General features: G+C 40.0%; 1 protein-coding gene across 1 annotated transcript; it reads left to right on the forward strand.

Moving 5' to 3' along the window:
• Positions 1–399: 399 nt before the first annotated feature.
• Positions 400–3,573, forward strand: LOC111327707 (uncharacterized). Its single transcript, XM_022931950.2, has 3 exons — positions 400–627; positions 1,792–1,988; positions 2,961–3,573. Exons 1-3 carry the CDS (start codon positions 572–574, stop codon positions 3,149–3,151), a joined length of 444 nt encoding a protein of 147 aa, XP_022787685.1. The 5' UTR covers positions 400–571; the 3' UTR covers positions 3,152–3,573.
• The last annotated feature ends 10,957 nt before the right edge of the window (positions 3,574–14,530 follow it).

Consider the following 14,530-nt stretch of genomic DNA (forward strand, 5'->3'; position numbering starts at 1 on the left):
AGTTTTTAAACCTGGCGTTTTCGAGCGTTAGCCCTTTATCATTCGCTCTTACGGAGGCCTAACGCTCAGAACTTCAGCTAAGAAACCCTTTACGAAGGGCAATGTATATTATCAACTCAGTTGATAAAACCAAATTACCTGGTTATACCTCCCTACTGACGCAGCCCCTCAGTTTTTTTAGAAATTTACCTTCTTTAAAAAGACATAGATTCAATAAAAAAAAGTGTAGAAATGGGTTTTGGGGGATTGCGTGATCCCAAATTAACAACGACAAAAAAAGTCAAAATCGTTCAACTGGAAATGACACCCATCTGTCATCAGGGGTTCTTATAAACAAAGAACTTTTGAAGTTGCGTCTAATTTAGGGCAATGGTAAGGCTGGCAACCTTTCAAGGAGCTGGTTGCTTAGTAACACAGCCTTGTCCCAAGTTGAAGGCAACCTTGTAATGGAGAGTTTGTGTAGCTTCGTCTGCCTCCTAATAGGAAGAGAAGTATGAGCTCTTCCAGTCCTTATTTCACCCATTCTGACACACTGGTTTAGGAAAATTAAAGGACGAACTAGAAAAAGACAATGCACAGCGGACAAGTTGGCGTCCAAGAATGTCAAGAAGCTGCTACGGATCAAAGGTTGTATTACGACTATAAAAGCTATTTCCTTTTATTGCGTTTCTTTTAATTACTTTCGATCATTAATCAAAATTTAGAATGCTTTTATCTGATGCAGTCAAGTAGAAAGGATCCTTGAATCGGGGATGTCTTTCCGAGAGGAGCTTTTATTCAATACTAGGCAAAAAAAGTTCGATTCCAAGATAAGCGGAAGTAATTATTCGGCTTCACTGATACAAATAATTGACCACCAGTTCAGCGACGAACACAATTATTATTCATCGCAAATACAAATAAATCGTCGTGAAAATTTTGATTTGGTTTTCTCGTTCTGCGAACTTTGCAGTTTGAATTTGGATATACAAATTAACAGTGTGGTTACAACGCACGTCAACACGAGACGTTTATTTGTACCTCGATCGCATCTGATCTTGGTGATTTGAAAAATAAAACTGCTTTTAATGGCATTGGATCAGTAACGAGCTGGTCAAAGCTTTTACTTCCTAATTACAACCGAGATAGAAAGAAAACCTGGAGAGCATATACTGATGTTATTTAAATTCCAATTGGCGTACATACGTACATAAACATGGAAGGACTTTGGGAATTCGCGCTTCGGATACTCATATAACTAAGCTAAGATATTGAGGTTGCGACTTCTTCATTTCATTGACCTAAATCATAGTGGTTTTCCTGACTTGAACATTGCCCAAACTAAAATCTCAGCTTGTGCAGATATCCAGGTTGAGTTTATGCCGTCTGAAAAGAAGACAAAGTTAGTTACCTGGCGGCCAAATATTGCATAAGGGTCAAATGAAGAAAACACTTATTTGTATGGAATCGTGACAGTAAAATTTAAACTTCTACCTGATCAACATCAGATGTTAAACGGCTACTAAGATTCTAATAACTTTAGAACGTATGTTCAGCCTAAAATAAAACGTTCTCATGTGAAAGTAGTGCAGTTTGATTCGAGAGAAAAGCTCCAAGGTGGGTGGGATAGGCCTAAAAAAAAAAAAAAAATAGATAAAAATGATGGTGGTTAAGAATTGAGTCCGCTACAGGAATATTAACGACAAACTTGAAAGAGAAGGCATTTTTTTGTTTTAAATATACACAAACCGTGTTGTGGTTCTTCCTTAGTAATTTTGATAATAAGCAATCGAGTTTTTTTAATTTGACCAGAATCACCCATTCAGGAGTGGAAGCATGGGCCGCCAGCCCGATAACAGTAGTTGTTGAGTCACCCGTCTTCCGTCTACAGCGGCCCCCATCTACCTGTTACCAGCCTGAGGTACGGAAAAAAAGCTGGTCCAACTGTCTTGAGGATTTTTGCTGCAAGTATGACATTCACTCCGATTGGTACGACTTTAAAGGAAAAGGTATTTTCTATTGATGACCGCTTATCACTGACTGAACAATGTTGTCTTGGTAGAGAGAATTTCATTTGACTGCCTTGAACTCCAACCAAAACTAAAACTTGAGTCAATGCCGAAACCCTGTGTAAAAACAATTTCGCAACTGTATAAAGCGTGGGAGAACGCGACCAAGCTTCTATTCAATTTGGATTTACATCTATTTGTTAAGAGGTTGAAAAGCGTTTTACGGTATACAAAATTAGTATAATCCCTGATTGCTATTAACGCCTATTTGAAAACCACTCTTAGAAGTTAAGTTAGCTTAGTTATTTGTATCCATTAAACATGTTAGAGTCCGCACCATGAAACGGAAACAAATCACTCTTTTCTCTTTTACATTTTTTCTTCTGATTGTTCGGAGACCTGTCGATTTACCACCTTTCATTTACAAATAGTATTTTTAAAGGTAAGTCACGCCTAGGATTTAGCATTGTTGGTTTGGGAATAGAATGGCTTTAAATCTCTATCTTGTTGTAAGCTTGCATATGAAGGCAAGCCACTCAGGCTTCACCATTTGTCATGGTTAGGCTAAGAAATCATATTAGCACACCATGCAAGATTTGAGTGACGTTCCAGCTTAACAACACTTGTTTTTTGATAGGTTCCCTGGGTAATTCATTGACTTGAGTGTATAATCACCAAAATTTGGAATATAGGATAGATTTAACTTCTTCCCTGTTCAAAGTGGATATCATTTGTTGTCGGAATACCCTATCAGCCCGAGATTTTATCTGGGTCTGCACCTCGAGTAAAATTGAACTCCTTTGGCGGTAGTGTTGAGATCAAAACCTTAACTACAACACTTAAGTATGCGTTTACAGTTTTTTTTCAGCAAACGCCCGCACATCACTGATAGCGATTCTCATGTGTTGAGTTATCAACATACCGCACCGAAATTCAGCATACTAAAAATGCTTTTTTTTCCCTTCATTTTAGGTTTTTGGTATGTCCTTTTCCTCTTGCTTATGTACTTAATTGTGTTCGTCATTGTGGTCGCAGTTTTGGTTGTAGCTGGTACTTGCTATATCTTATGTAAATTTTGTGAGTCAAGTGAGTCCACGAGTAGAGAACAAAGGCCGTCCAGCGGAGGTACAGTGTGCATCCCAATCCCATTATTTGAAGAGTAGTTTAAAGCGGATCTAATCAAACGTGAACTTCGAACAAGATATTAGTGTAAAATATTCCCTTAATCGTTGGATTAGGAACATTGCTATAAGGCCATCCCCACACAAAATGTTTACTTGACCATTACAGCCCTGAAAATTAGATATGAACGAATTCTATTTAACAAAAACTCTTTATCGCATGTTTTATACTAAATCGTGAATATGAATCTGAATATTGTCGGATAATGTAGTTGACTTTCATTTTTAGTCAGCAGAGGAACGAAATTCTACGGGGATGGCCCTAATAAGCGAAATAGCATAACCTGTGATGATAAGTTAGCAGAGAGTATATACCAAAGATTTCAGAAGCGTCGTAGTTCATAGTTGTGAAATATTTACAATAACATCTGGACAATGTTCAATAAATTTTCATATATGCTGTCCTCTTTATTAGTTTTCCATTAAATGGGTTTTAATGAAAACTCATGAACTTTAAAATATGTCTCAATCCTAAAAAATATATATTTGTTACTGTAATGTGTGAAACTATATCGTAAAATCATAAACTCGTTCCATCGATCAAGATCTCCCCGGTCGCCAAACTAGAACCTAGCCTGCAGGCAGGCTCTTATTGTTTCTTCGACAGGAGTGGTAAAAACTGCAGCTCCTGACTCTCATTTCCCGTTCCAGACTCTCACGGATCTCTCGCACACTCCCCGGTTCGCTCTTTGTGTTTCGTCACTCGTGTCGTAGCGCTTACAAGAGCCTGCTCTCAGTCAAGGAAAGAACACGGGTGACCATATATATAGATAGCGATCGCAGCAATAGTTCTGGCCACTCAAGATATACAAGCAAGGATTGTTTCAATCAGAGGTGCAAGAGACGGGTATGAGCACTCACGGGTATTAGCAAGCTTACCAAAAAGTCGAGAGTAGAAATGAGTCAAGACTTCCGCTTAGTTTAACTGGTAAAATGTTTTGATATAACTTTACTCTGATAAGTTCTGCAGCGCAGGTACAACTGTAAATCTGCTATTCGTTAACAGGTATGAGATCTAATTTCCTCTTCAACCATTATAAATGAACGGAGAGTTGTTTTCGTCTGTAAGCAAATGCAGTGGTTTAATAGGAGTCAGTTTAGGTGACTTTATGACCGAGTCGTAATCAGTTAGCCCTTGCCCTGCAGCAACAACCTCTGTCTTCTTTTCCAATGGAACTTCATCAATAATGGTCTGCTCTTCTTCAATTAAAGCCACTACAGCCTGCGGGTTGGCGTTCATTTCCAAGTTGAATCGTTAAGGTGTTGTTTCCCAAAAGAGGCGGTAACAAATTGGTCTAATATTGTCACATTTGATGTGGTTCTGATAAGGCAATTCCGTACTGATTAATTAGGATGGAGTTTAGAACATGCGGGGAAACCTCAAAAATATTTATGTTAAAATGTTGTTTACGGTTTAGTTTTCGCATTGTTGAATTTAATGTCTACTGACCATTTTCTGAGGTTCAATATTTTATTTTTCTACCTAAGTACAGAATCTATAGTTGAGTAGTGCTTTTAATGTTAATTCTAACATTGAATCTCTTGAGATAGTAGTTGTATATTTGGAAAAGTTTTCTACAAATAACGCGCCCGTGCTTGACTCAGGAGAGTGAAACTCGAAGATAAGGAATCCCAATTTGTATAGATTAAAACTTTCGGAGAGAACGCTCTAGACCAATTGGTTCAATCTAAATTCTGCTCCGTAGATAGACCACTGATGAACTGTAGTGCTTAGTTATCTGAGGTGTTGCAACCACAAAGGCGTGCCAGGACACAGGACACCAAGTATATTGCCAAAATGATCACTCCACCGATCAAGTAACCCAAAAGGAGTAACAGGACAATGCAGGCACCTGAAAAATAATGAAGAAAATTAGAGCTATGAAACCTAATCAATTAAGAATCTGTTTTAAGCCTAAAAATTCCGGCTTCTCCCTCCCAACGCATGGCTTAGCAGTTTAGTCAGTGGTGGCGCCCAACTAGTATCTAGGAAACAAGGATTCGCATCCCATCGAAGCTTGAAGTTTTTCAGACTCCTTTCTGCAAATGCTCAAATTTCTGTTCATCATCGAGGATCACGCATCTTCTTTTGAATCTTTGTAGAAATCCAAACAGTCAGTTCTGCGCCACAACTGTGAGTTTCAATGAATCCTGACTAGTGAGGCTCTGAAAACATTTGAATACCTACCTTTCCCTCTTAAGCTGTACCACTCGTAGCCGCTTTCACACTTGAAACAAGTGTCTATGCAGCCGTCATCTGGAGGTGGTCGAGAATCTACTACAATCACTCCAGGTGGAGGTAGTGCTGGAGATGATCTGCAAGAGACCAAATTGAAATGTCGTTTCCCTTTTTGTTCTTCTACCATTTTGGATGTGACGTCAAATCTTTTCAAAATCTTTGTGACACTTTGTAGATCTTCTCTTCCGCACAGACTCTAATCACATGGTGTACGTAACCGCTTAACGTTCTTCCATGATACTATATAACAATATACGAACAGAACTTACCTGGCCTGAACAATTGGAGGAGTGCTGAAAAGGAAAAAAAAAAAGAAATTCAAAACACTTTAAAGAGGCAAAACGAAATTCTCTTGATCAGAAACTGTAATATGTACATGACGTGTATTACATTCCTTGAACAATGCAACACTTTTTCATTTAGAAGATTAGCCATCAAGATACTTTTGTTTGACAAGAGAGATAAATAGAAAGCAAATGCTTCGAGATCATTGTAGAATAAGCTTTATAGAGGAGGTCTGAACAATTTTCATTATTTCGATTATCATTATCATTTCTTATATGAGCACGATCCTTCGCAGTAAAGCACTATTTGAGCAATAGTGAAAATCAGACCTGAAAAAATTTCAGGCCTGTACGGGATTCGAACCACTGACCTCTGCGATACTAGTGTAGCGCTCTACCAATTGAGCTAACAAGCCAACTGGGAGCAGGCCATCAAATTAATTCGACATAAACCCGTACAGGCCTGAAATTTTTTTCAGGTCTGATTTTCACTATTGCTCAAATAGTGCTTTACTGCGAAGGATCGTGCTCATATACGTCTCATAACCGCAGTTCACACATATGTTTCATATGTTTGTTGTTGTTTGATTTATCATCTACGGGTTTATGTCGAATTAATTTGATGGCCTGCTCCCAGTTGGCTTGTTAGCTCAATTGGTAGAGCGCTGCACTAGTATCGCAGAGGTCAGTGGTTCGAATCCCGTACAGGCCTGAAATTTTTTTCAGGTCTGATTTTCACTATTGCTCAAATAGTGCTTTACTGCGAAGGATCGTGCTCATATACGTCTCATAACCGCAGTTCACACATATGTTTCATATGTTTGTTGTTGTTTGATTATCATTTCTATCATCGTTTTTGTCATAATAATGTTTTTAGACATTTTAATAATAAGTAATAATAATAATAATAAGTAATAAGTAATGGTAATAGGAGTAAGTGGAGTCCAATTCGGTCTATAATCTTAATCCTGGGAGTGATAACTATGAAGGTAGATCCTGGACAAAATGTTCGATTCGTCGTTTCGTTATGGCGTTTCGTCGCTTCGTTATGTCGAGTCGCTGTTTTCCGAGTTCGACTCGTCGAACTTTCAGTTCGTTTCGTCGTATTGTCAGTTCGATTTGTCGGCTGGCCTCTTCGACTCGTCGTTTTACGAGTCCGACTCGTCATCGACCACATCGGTTCGTCATTTTGTCGTTTCGTCATTTCGTCATGGCGTTTCGTCGTTTCGTTATGTCGTTTCGTCGTTTCGACTTGTCGACAGGACTATAATTCAACTTAAATTACATGAAGAGTTACTTGATTCCATATACTCTTACATGAATCATTAATGTGGTATCTATAATTTGCCCTCTGCCGAAGGAAATGGATCTTTAGAATAGCAGAAGCGTCCGAGTTATTTCGAAAAACATATTTTCATCTAAAAGTTAATGAATCACTTGGGCGAGCACCCTGGAGTAATTATCGCTGGAGTCTATCTTTTTCTCGAGGGTAGGAGGGTCAAGGGTTTCTTGTTGAGGGTCGAGGGTAACTTTTTTTCCCCTTTTTATAAAATTAATTGGGAAAATTAAACCGAATTTGACTAAAATAGTTGAAAATAACTGAAGAGGAAAACTAATTTTTAAAGATATAGAGTGCAAGTGGACCCCTTTACTTTTACCCCAGAGTGCAAGGGAACTCTTTACTGTTCCTTAGTAAGGTCTAACCTTGAATACTGCTCTGAGATATGGTCCCCATATTTGCGTAAGAACACTGATAAGCTTGAAGGAGTCCAGAGACACGCCTCTAAATTTACTTCGAAAACTAAGGATAGCTATATAGCTCGTCTTGAGAAGTTAAATCTATTATCTTTGGAAGACAGAAGAGTTTTAATTGACATAACTTTCGTTTTTAAGGCACTGAAAGGGTTTGTTGACATTGATGTTTCATCTTTTGTGGATTATTACTCTAATTAAATTATTGTTCCTTGCAAAAATATGCAAGGGCTAATTCCCTTAAATATTCCTATTTCCATCGAATAGCAGTTTCTTGGAATATGTTGCCTGTTGACATTCGCACTGCAAATTGCACTGGGAATTTTAAATTTAATGTGAATAAATTTCTTGCGGGTAAATCATGATTTTATTTGTCTTTATTATAACATAGTATCTCATTCGTACTGTATGTTTTGGGTGATCTGCTGTTACATGGGGTCTGGGACTCTTTTGCATATTCTCCCTATGGCTTTTTTAAAATTATTTTTTGGTTAATTAACTGTATCATACCTACATTTGTGTATTTATGCCGTTAAATTGCAATAAATAAAATAAATAAATAAATTAGCTCTTTTTAAAGGTTGAAATCACCCCAAAAAGTAGCAAGTAGGGAAGGGGTGAGATAGTGAATAGCATGTGGCCAGTTCGTTTTCAAAACCTAATTACTTTTCAAAGAATTAAATTAAGAGCCCACAGAAAGCTCATATTCGATCATAAATCTGGTTAAATTTCATGTGTTACTGTAACATCATGGAGCGAAGAAATGAGATATATACACAGCTAAAAACATGAACTGATTCTTAAATGACGTGGCTGACTCAACTTGAACACAGAGTGTTGACATAATTTGACGTGTAGTCACTGAAAGGCATGAAACATTTGCAAAACTTCAAAAGCAAAAAAGACATACTTTGATTTTACTTCTACGAATTAATTAAGTTTGAAAACATAACAGATTGCCATTTGGCGTGAAACTCCCCCAATGACAACCAAAGAGACCATATGAGAGATTTCCATTAGTCATAATTGATCTTATATTGTAGTAGTAGTAGTAGAGTAGTAGTAGTAGTAGTAGTAGTAGTAGTAGTAATAGTAGTAGTAGTGGTAGTGGTAGTGGTAGTGGTAGTGGCAGTGGTATTGGTAGTGGTAGTGGTAGTGGCAGTGGTAGTGGTAGTGGTAGTGGCAGTGGTAGTGGTAGTGGTAGTGGCAGTGGCAGTGGTAGTGGTAGTGGCAGTGGTAGTGGTTGTGGTAGTGGTAGTGGTAAAGGCAGTGGTAGTAGTAGTAATAGTAGTAATAGTAGTAGTGGTAGTGGTAGTGGTAGTGGTAGTGGCAGTGGTAGTGATAGTGGTAGTGGCAGTGGTAGTGGTAGTGGTAGTGGCAGTGGCAGTGGTAGTGGTAGTGGCAGTGGTAGTGGTAGTGGTAGTGGTAGTGGTAGTGGTAAAGGCAGTGGTAGTAGTAGTAATAGTAGTAATAGTAGTAGTGGTAGTGGTAGTGGTAGTGGCAGTGGTAGTGGTAGTGGTAGTGGTAGTGGCAGTGGTAGTGGCAGTGGTAGTGGCAGTGGTAGTGGTAGTGCTAGTGGTAATGGTAATGGTAGTAGTAGTAGTAGTGTTGGTAGTGGTAGTGGTAGTGGTAGTGGTAAAGGCAGTGGTAGTAGTAGTAGTAGTAGTGGTAGTGGTAGTGGTAGTGGTAGTGGTAGTGGTAATGGTAGTGGTAGTGGTAGTGGTAGTGGTAAAGGCAGTGGTAGTAGTAGTAGTAGTAGTGGTAGTGGTAGTGGTAGTGGTAATGGTAGTGGTAGTGGTAGTGGTAGTGGTAGTGGTAGTGGTAAAGGCAGTGGTAGTAGTAGTAGTAGTGGTAGTGGTAGTGGTAGTGGTAGTGGTAATGGTAGTGGTAGTGGTAGTGGTAGTGGCAGTGGTAGTGGTAGTGGTAGTGGCAGTGGTAGTGGTAGTGGTAGTGCTAGTGGTAATGGTAGTGGTAGTAGTAGTAGTGTTGGTAGTAGTAGTGGTAGTGGTAGTGGTAAAGGCAGTGGTAGTAGTAGTAGTAGTGGTAGTGGCAGTGGCAGTGGTAGTGGTAGTGGTAGTGGTAGTGGTAGTGGTAGTGGCAGTGGTAGTAGTAGTGGTAGTGGTAGTGGTAGTGGCAGTGGTAGTAGTAGTGGTAGTGGTAGTGGTAGTGGTAGTGGTAGTGGCAGTGGTAGTGGTAGTGGTAGTGCTAGTGGTAATGGTAGTGGTAGTAGTAGTAGTGTTGGTAGTAGTAGTGGTAGTGGTAGTGGTAAAGGCAGTGGTAGTAGTAGTAGTAGTGGTAGTGGCAGTGGCAGTGGTAGTGGTAGTGGTAGTGGTAGTGGTAGTGGTAGTGGTAGGGGTAGTGGTAGTGGTAATGGTAGTAGTAGTGGTAGTGGCAGTGGCAGTGGTAGTGGTAGTGGTAGTGGCAGTGGTAGTGGTAGTGGTAGGGGTAGTGGTAGTGGTAGGGGTAGGGGTAGTGGTAGGGGTAGTGGTAGTGGTAGGGGTAGGGGTAGTGGTAGTGGTAGTGGTAGTGGTAGGGGTAGGGGTAGTGGTAGGGGTAGTGGTAGTGGTAGGGGTAGGGGTAGTGGTAGTGGTAGTGGTAGTGGTAGTGGTAGGGGTAGTGGTCATGGTAGTGGTAGTGGTAGTGGTAGTGGTAGTGGTAGTGGTAGTGGTAGGGGTAGTGGTCATGGTAGTGGTAGTGGTAGTGGTAGTGGTAGGGGTAGTGGTCATGGTAGTGGTAGTGGTAGTGGTAGTGGCAGTGGTATGGTAGGGGTAGTGGTAGTGGTAGTGGTAGGGGTAGTGGTAGTGGTAGTGGCAGTGGTAGTGGTAGGGGTAGTGGTAGTGGTAGTGGTAGTGACAGTGGTAGTGGTAGGGGTAGTGGTAGGGGTAGTGGTAGTGGTAGTGGTAGTGGTAGTGGTAGTGGTAGTAGTAGTAATAGTAAAGCTTTATTTCAACTTGGATTGAAGAGTAGTGTACAAGCACTTCTCTGAGAAATAAATAGAGTGAAAAATATATGTACAATTAATGAAGAAAAAGAAAAAGAGAACAGATGTATATATGCTTGTAAAGTCTAGGCAGTTGTTTCTAAAAAAAACAAATTCCATAATTTGGGTGCAAGAAATTTGAAGGAGTTTTTCCCATAAGATGTAGTATTTATACACATGGTAGCTGCAACCTGTTTATACCTCTAGGCCCATTAATGTTGGTTCTCAGTGTAAATAATGCTGCTACGTAGGCAGCTGCGGCTGCTCGAAATGACTTGTGAAATAAGATCAATATATGAAAAAGTCTTTTCTTTCTCAAGCTGACAAGGTTTGGACTTTCCAAAAGCACCTCGTATGTACCGACTTTTTCACCAAGGATTATTAGTAAAACATGTTTATTAAGGAGTTCTAGTTTTTTCCCAATTCCTAGCACAGTGCTTTAGTGGTGGAAGTGTGGCATAGGTATCCGGTTAGATCGCACCATGGTTAGATCGCTGCCAGTTAGATTGCTCCATCCGAAAGTTAGATCGCCTCACTCGGAAGTTAGATCGCTCCATCAAATAAGTTACTTCGCTCCCAACATAAGTTACTTCGCTCCATTTGGTAAACTTCAGTGTTACTTACTATTAATCTTTAGAGTTTATAGGAGAAGATGTGTCTTGTGAAGATTCGATGACCCCTATTTGACCTCGAGAGAACCACAACGTGAAAGTGAGAGTCAATTACTAACAAGCTCAGGCTCTTTGCTTCTTGAGGAAGTGGGTATCTTCCTGGTTGTTTCCTCGTGTATTTTCCGATCTCGACATGAAGAAATATATCCTGACAAGACAACTTTTTAGGAGCTAGGTTTTCTTTATTCTGCGTCCTAACGGTCTTCTATTCACTTTACACAAAGTCACACTGCACTATGAATACTAATTTTTTTTAGCGCGATCTTTAGCTTTTTAAATATAAAGAAAGAATAAAGAATGGTGTTAATTCCTTTCGGGAAGTAAAGGCTAGCCGCATTTGTTTTGCTCTTTAACTTCAGCAGGCGAAAACTTCAAGCGTACCGCTGACATTGAACGGATTGGTGAAGTGCTAAATGAAACAGTGTTTGGAGCTGGTTTTTGAGATTACAGTGCTCAGAAAATCAGACCTGAAAAAAATCAGGTCTGATTTTTGCTATTGCTTAAATAGCGCCATCTACTGCGAGGATCGTGCATCTTATGTATCTAATACTGCAGTACAAAATATATGAACTTCATATATTTTCATTGTATCTCATTTATCACTTTCACGGGTTTATTACGAATCAACTTAACGGCCTGCTCCCAGTTGGCTTGTTAGACTTGTTAGCTCAATTGGTAGAGCGCTGCACTAGCATCGCAGAGGTCAGTGGTTCGAATCCCGTACAGGCCTGATTTTTTTCAGGTCTGATTTTCGCTATTGCTTAAATAGCGCCATCTACTGCGAGGATCGTGCATCATATGTATCTAATACCGCAGTACAAAATATATGAACTTCATATATTTTCACTGTATCTCAGTGATGAATAAGTTGTCAAACACCATTAGCATTAACCAATGAAATGACAGAACTTCGGGGCACACTGATCCCATGGTTGTGTATGAACGGGGTTATTTATTGCGAACCACCATACACCATTAAGCTACGATCCCGATCACTATTAGAAAACGAGTTCAATTCACGATGTCTACCAAGTGTATCTCATGTAAGAAGCTTGTCCGAGCGCGCCAACAAGGACTTCAATGCGACGTCTGCAACCACTGCCAACATCGCATCTGTGGTATCGGAATCAGCTTAGCTGATTATCGTGAAGCCGTGCAGACTGATTCACCTATCGACTGGCGCTGCGCTGCGTTTATGTCCGACTCGCTCATCCCTGTGGCAGAAAGTACTCCTGTCGACTTCGTCCCCAACTCCGTCCTCGAGTCAGTTCCTGATTCTGTCGCCGCTGATGCTTCAGATTCTGAGCCAGTTCCAGATCCCGCCGTGCTGGATGAGTCATCCATCCTTGATCCGCTAGCCACTGCAGAAGAACCCGATACTTCCAACGCCGTGACTTTCCAGTTACTACAAGGCTCAACACAATAAAAGCCACAGTAAAGCCGTGCTTTAGTTGAGGGTCTAAATCTTTTAATTACTTGAATTAAAACGTAACATGTATTGCTAAAATTAGAATTGAGTACTAATGTCGAGTCTCTCCTACCGTGAAAAAAAGAAGATGATGAAAAGTAACCTACCCATTCTATTCGCTGTACGATGAAGTGCTAACGCTCAAAACGTCGGAATCATGCATTATCACCCGCTCGTTCAAACGGCAAAAACTACCATCAACTTTCATCTCGAATTTAAATATGTCTAAAATTGTTCTCAAGGTACTGTAACAGGAGTTCTCTGGGAATAGGGACCTTAAGAAACCACGACGGCGACGGCAACGAGGACGTGGAAAAACAAGAGATCTAATTGGCAGAACAATAGCTCAGCACGTGCGTTTTGAAACTTTGTACATTTCTTAGCCGTCCTATGCAAAACAACAACGTGAAATCGCCAAAATTTGCGTCGTCTGCGAACCGAAACGGCGACGGCAAATTATTTTGATTTCCATTTGGAACTCAACGGCTTCTTTATACGTCAGACTGAAGTTCAGCTGTGGCGCTCTATGAGACAGTAAGCTCCTGCAGCCATTTTTGAAATTCTAACTAAGAGTAGAAACTCATTTTTTAATCGAAGTCTTCCTTGGCGTCGCCGTCGTTGTTTCTTAAGGTCCCTAATATTTATGCTAGGACGACCCCTACATCCTGTAAACTTAAACAACCGCCTTTACAATGAGTTGTCACTGCCACCAAGAACAACAAAAGAGCTCTTTGTAACAAACACTCCAGCTGAGGAGGAATGTTAAATAACGAAGATGCACGAGCTAGAATATCGAAGATTCTGCCAAGGTGTGTTACTAGATATCCAATTCCATTGTCACTTTCATGAAAACGATCATTCACTCAACTCAAGACGAATTCTATGCTGTGGCGTAAGTCGCTCTTCAAAGGATCCATTTCCTTCGGCAGAGGGCAAATTATAGATACCACATTAATGATTCATGTAACAGTGTATGGAATCAAGTAACTCTTCGTGTAATTTAGGTTGAATTATAGCTCCTGTTGAGTGGACAAGTCGAAACGACGAAACAACATAACGCAATGACAAAACGACATAACGAAACAACGAAACCGCATGACGAAATCACATGACGAAATGACGAAACGACAAAACGACAAAACGACGAACCGAACAGGCCAGTCGAAGAGGCCAGCCGACGAACCGAACTGACAATACGACGAAACGAACTGAAAGTTCGACGAGTCGAACTCGGAAAACAACGACTCGACATAACGAAACGACGAAACGTCATGACGAAACGACGAAACGCCATAACCAAACGACGAACCGAACATTTGGTAAATTAATTTGGTCTGGTAAATAAATTTCATTCACTCGTCTTGGAAGGAGAAGTGTTTATGTTGGCTAGAAATTCGTTAAATTTTTGTGTACAACAATGGAAATAATATGTCTCAAGTAAAGAAGAAGAACACAACTGAAGTTGGCTCACTTGACGAATGAATTAAAATAGTTATGTACGTTCTTCTTGTTTTCAGATTAAAAATTATTAGTTTATATTTCTGAGAAGTGACCATCCTCGCCCCCTCAGTATTCCCTGGACTCGAGTTCCTTAGCAACGTATCCTCTATGGCGTCGGTAGGCTGCAAAATAAACGTGGATGACTACCCTCTTTATCTCAGAATTCCCTGTCTTTTGGTTCCTTAGCAACTGCCATGACGTCAAGAGGCATATATTTTGCAAAATACACGCGTATTTTATTTTCCAGGGTTGATCAATTATAAATTGTGCAATTAACTAGTTTTGTTTCATTGAAGGTAAATTCGCTTTTAATTACTTTCGTATCGTGTCTGTAAAAGTTTCGTCAATGTGTCAACTAACTTTACTTGTCTCAATTACAATATTTTTTGCAAAGAACTTCTTGAGGCTAAAACCATGTATCAATCTCCCTTATGCTTTAGGGTAAAATAAAACATCGTTGATCTTAG

Source organism: Stylophora pistillata, chromosome 13 (genome assembly GCF_964205215.1).
Source record: "Stylophora pistillata chromosome 13, jaStyPist1.2, whole genome shotgun sequence".
In the NCBI taxonomy this organism is placed as follows: Eukaryota; Metazoa; Cnidaria; class Anthozoa; order Scleractinia; family Pocilloporidae; genus Stylophora; species Stylophora pistillata.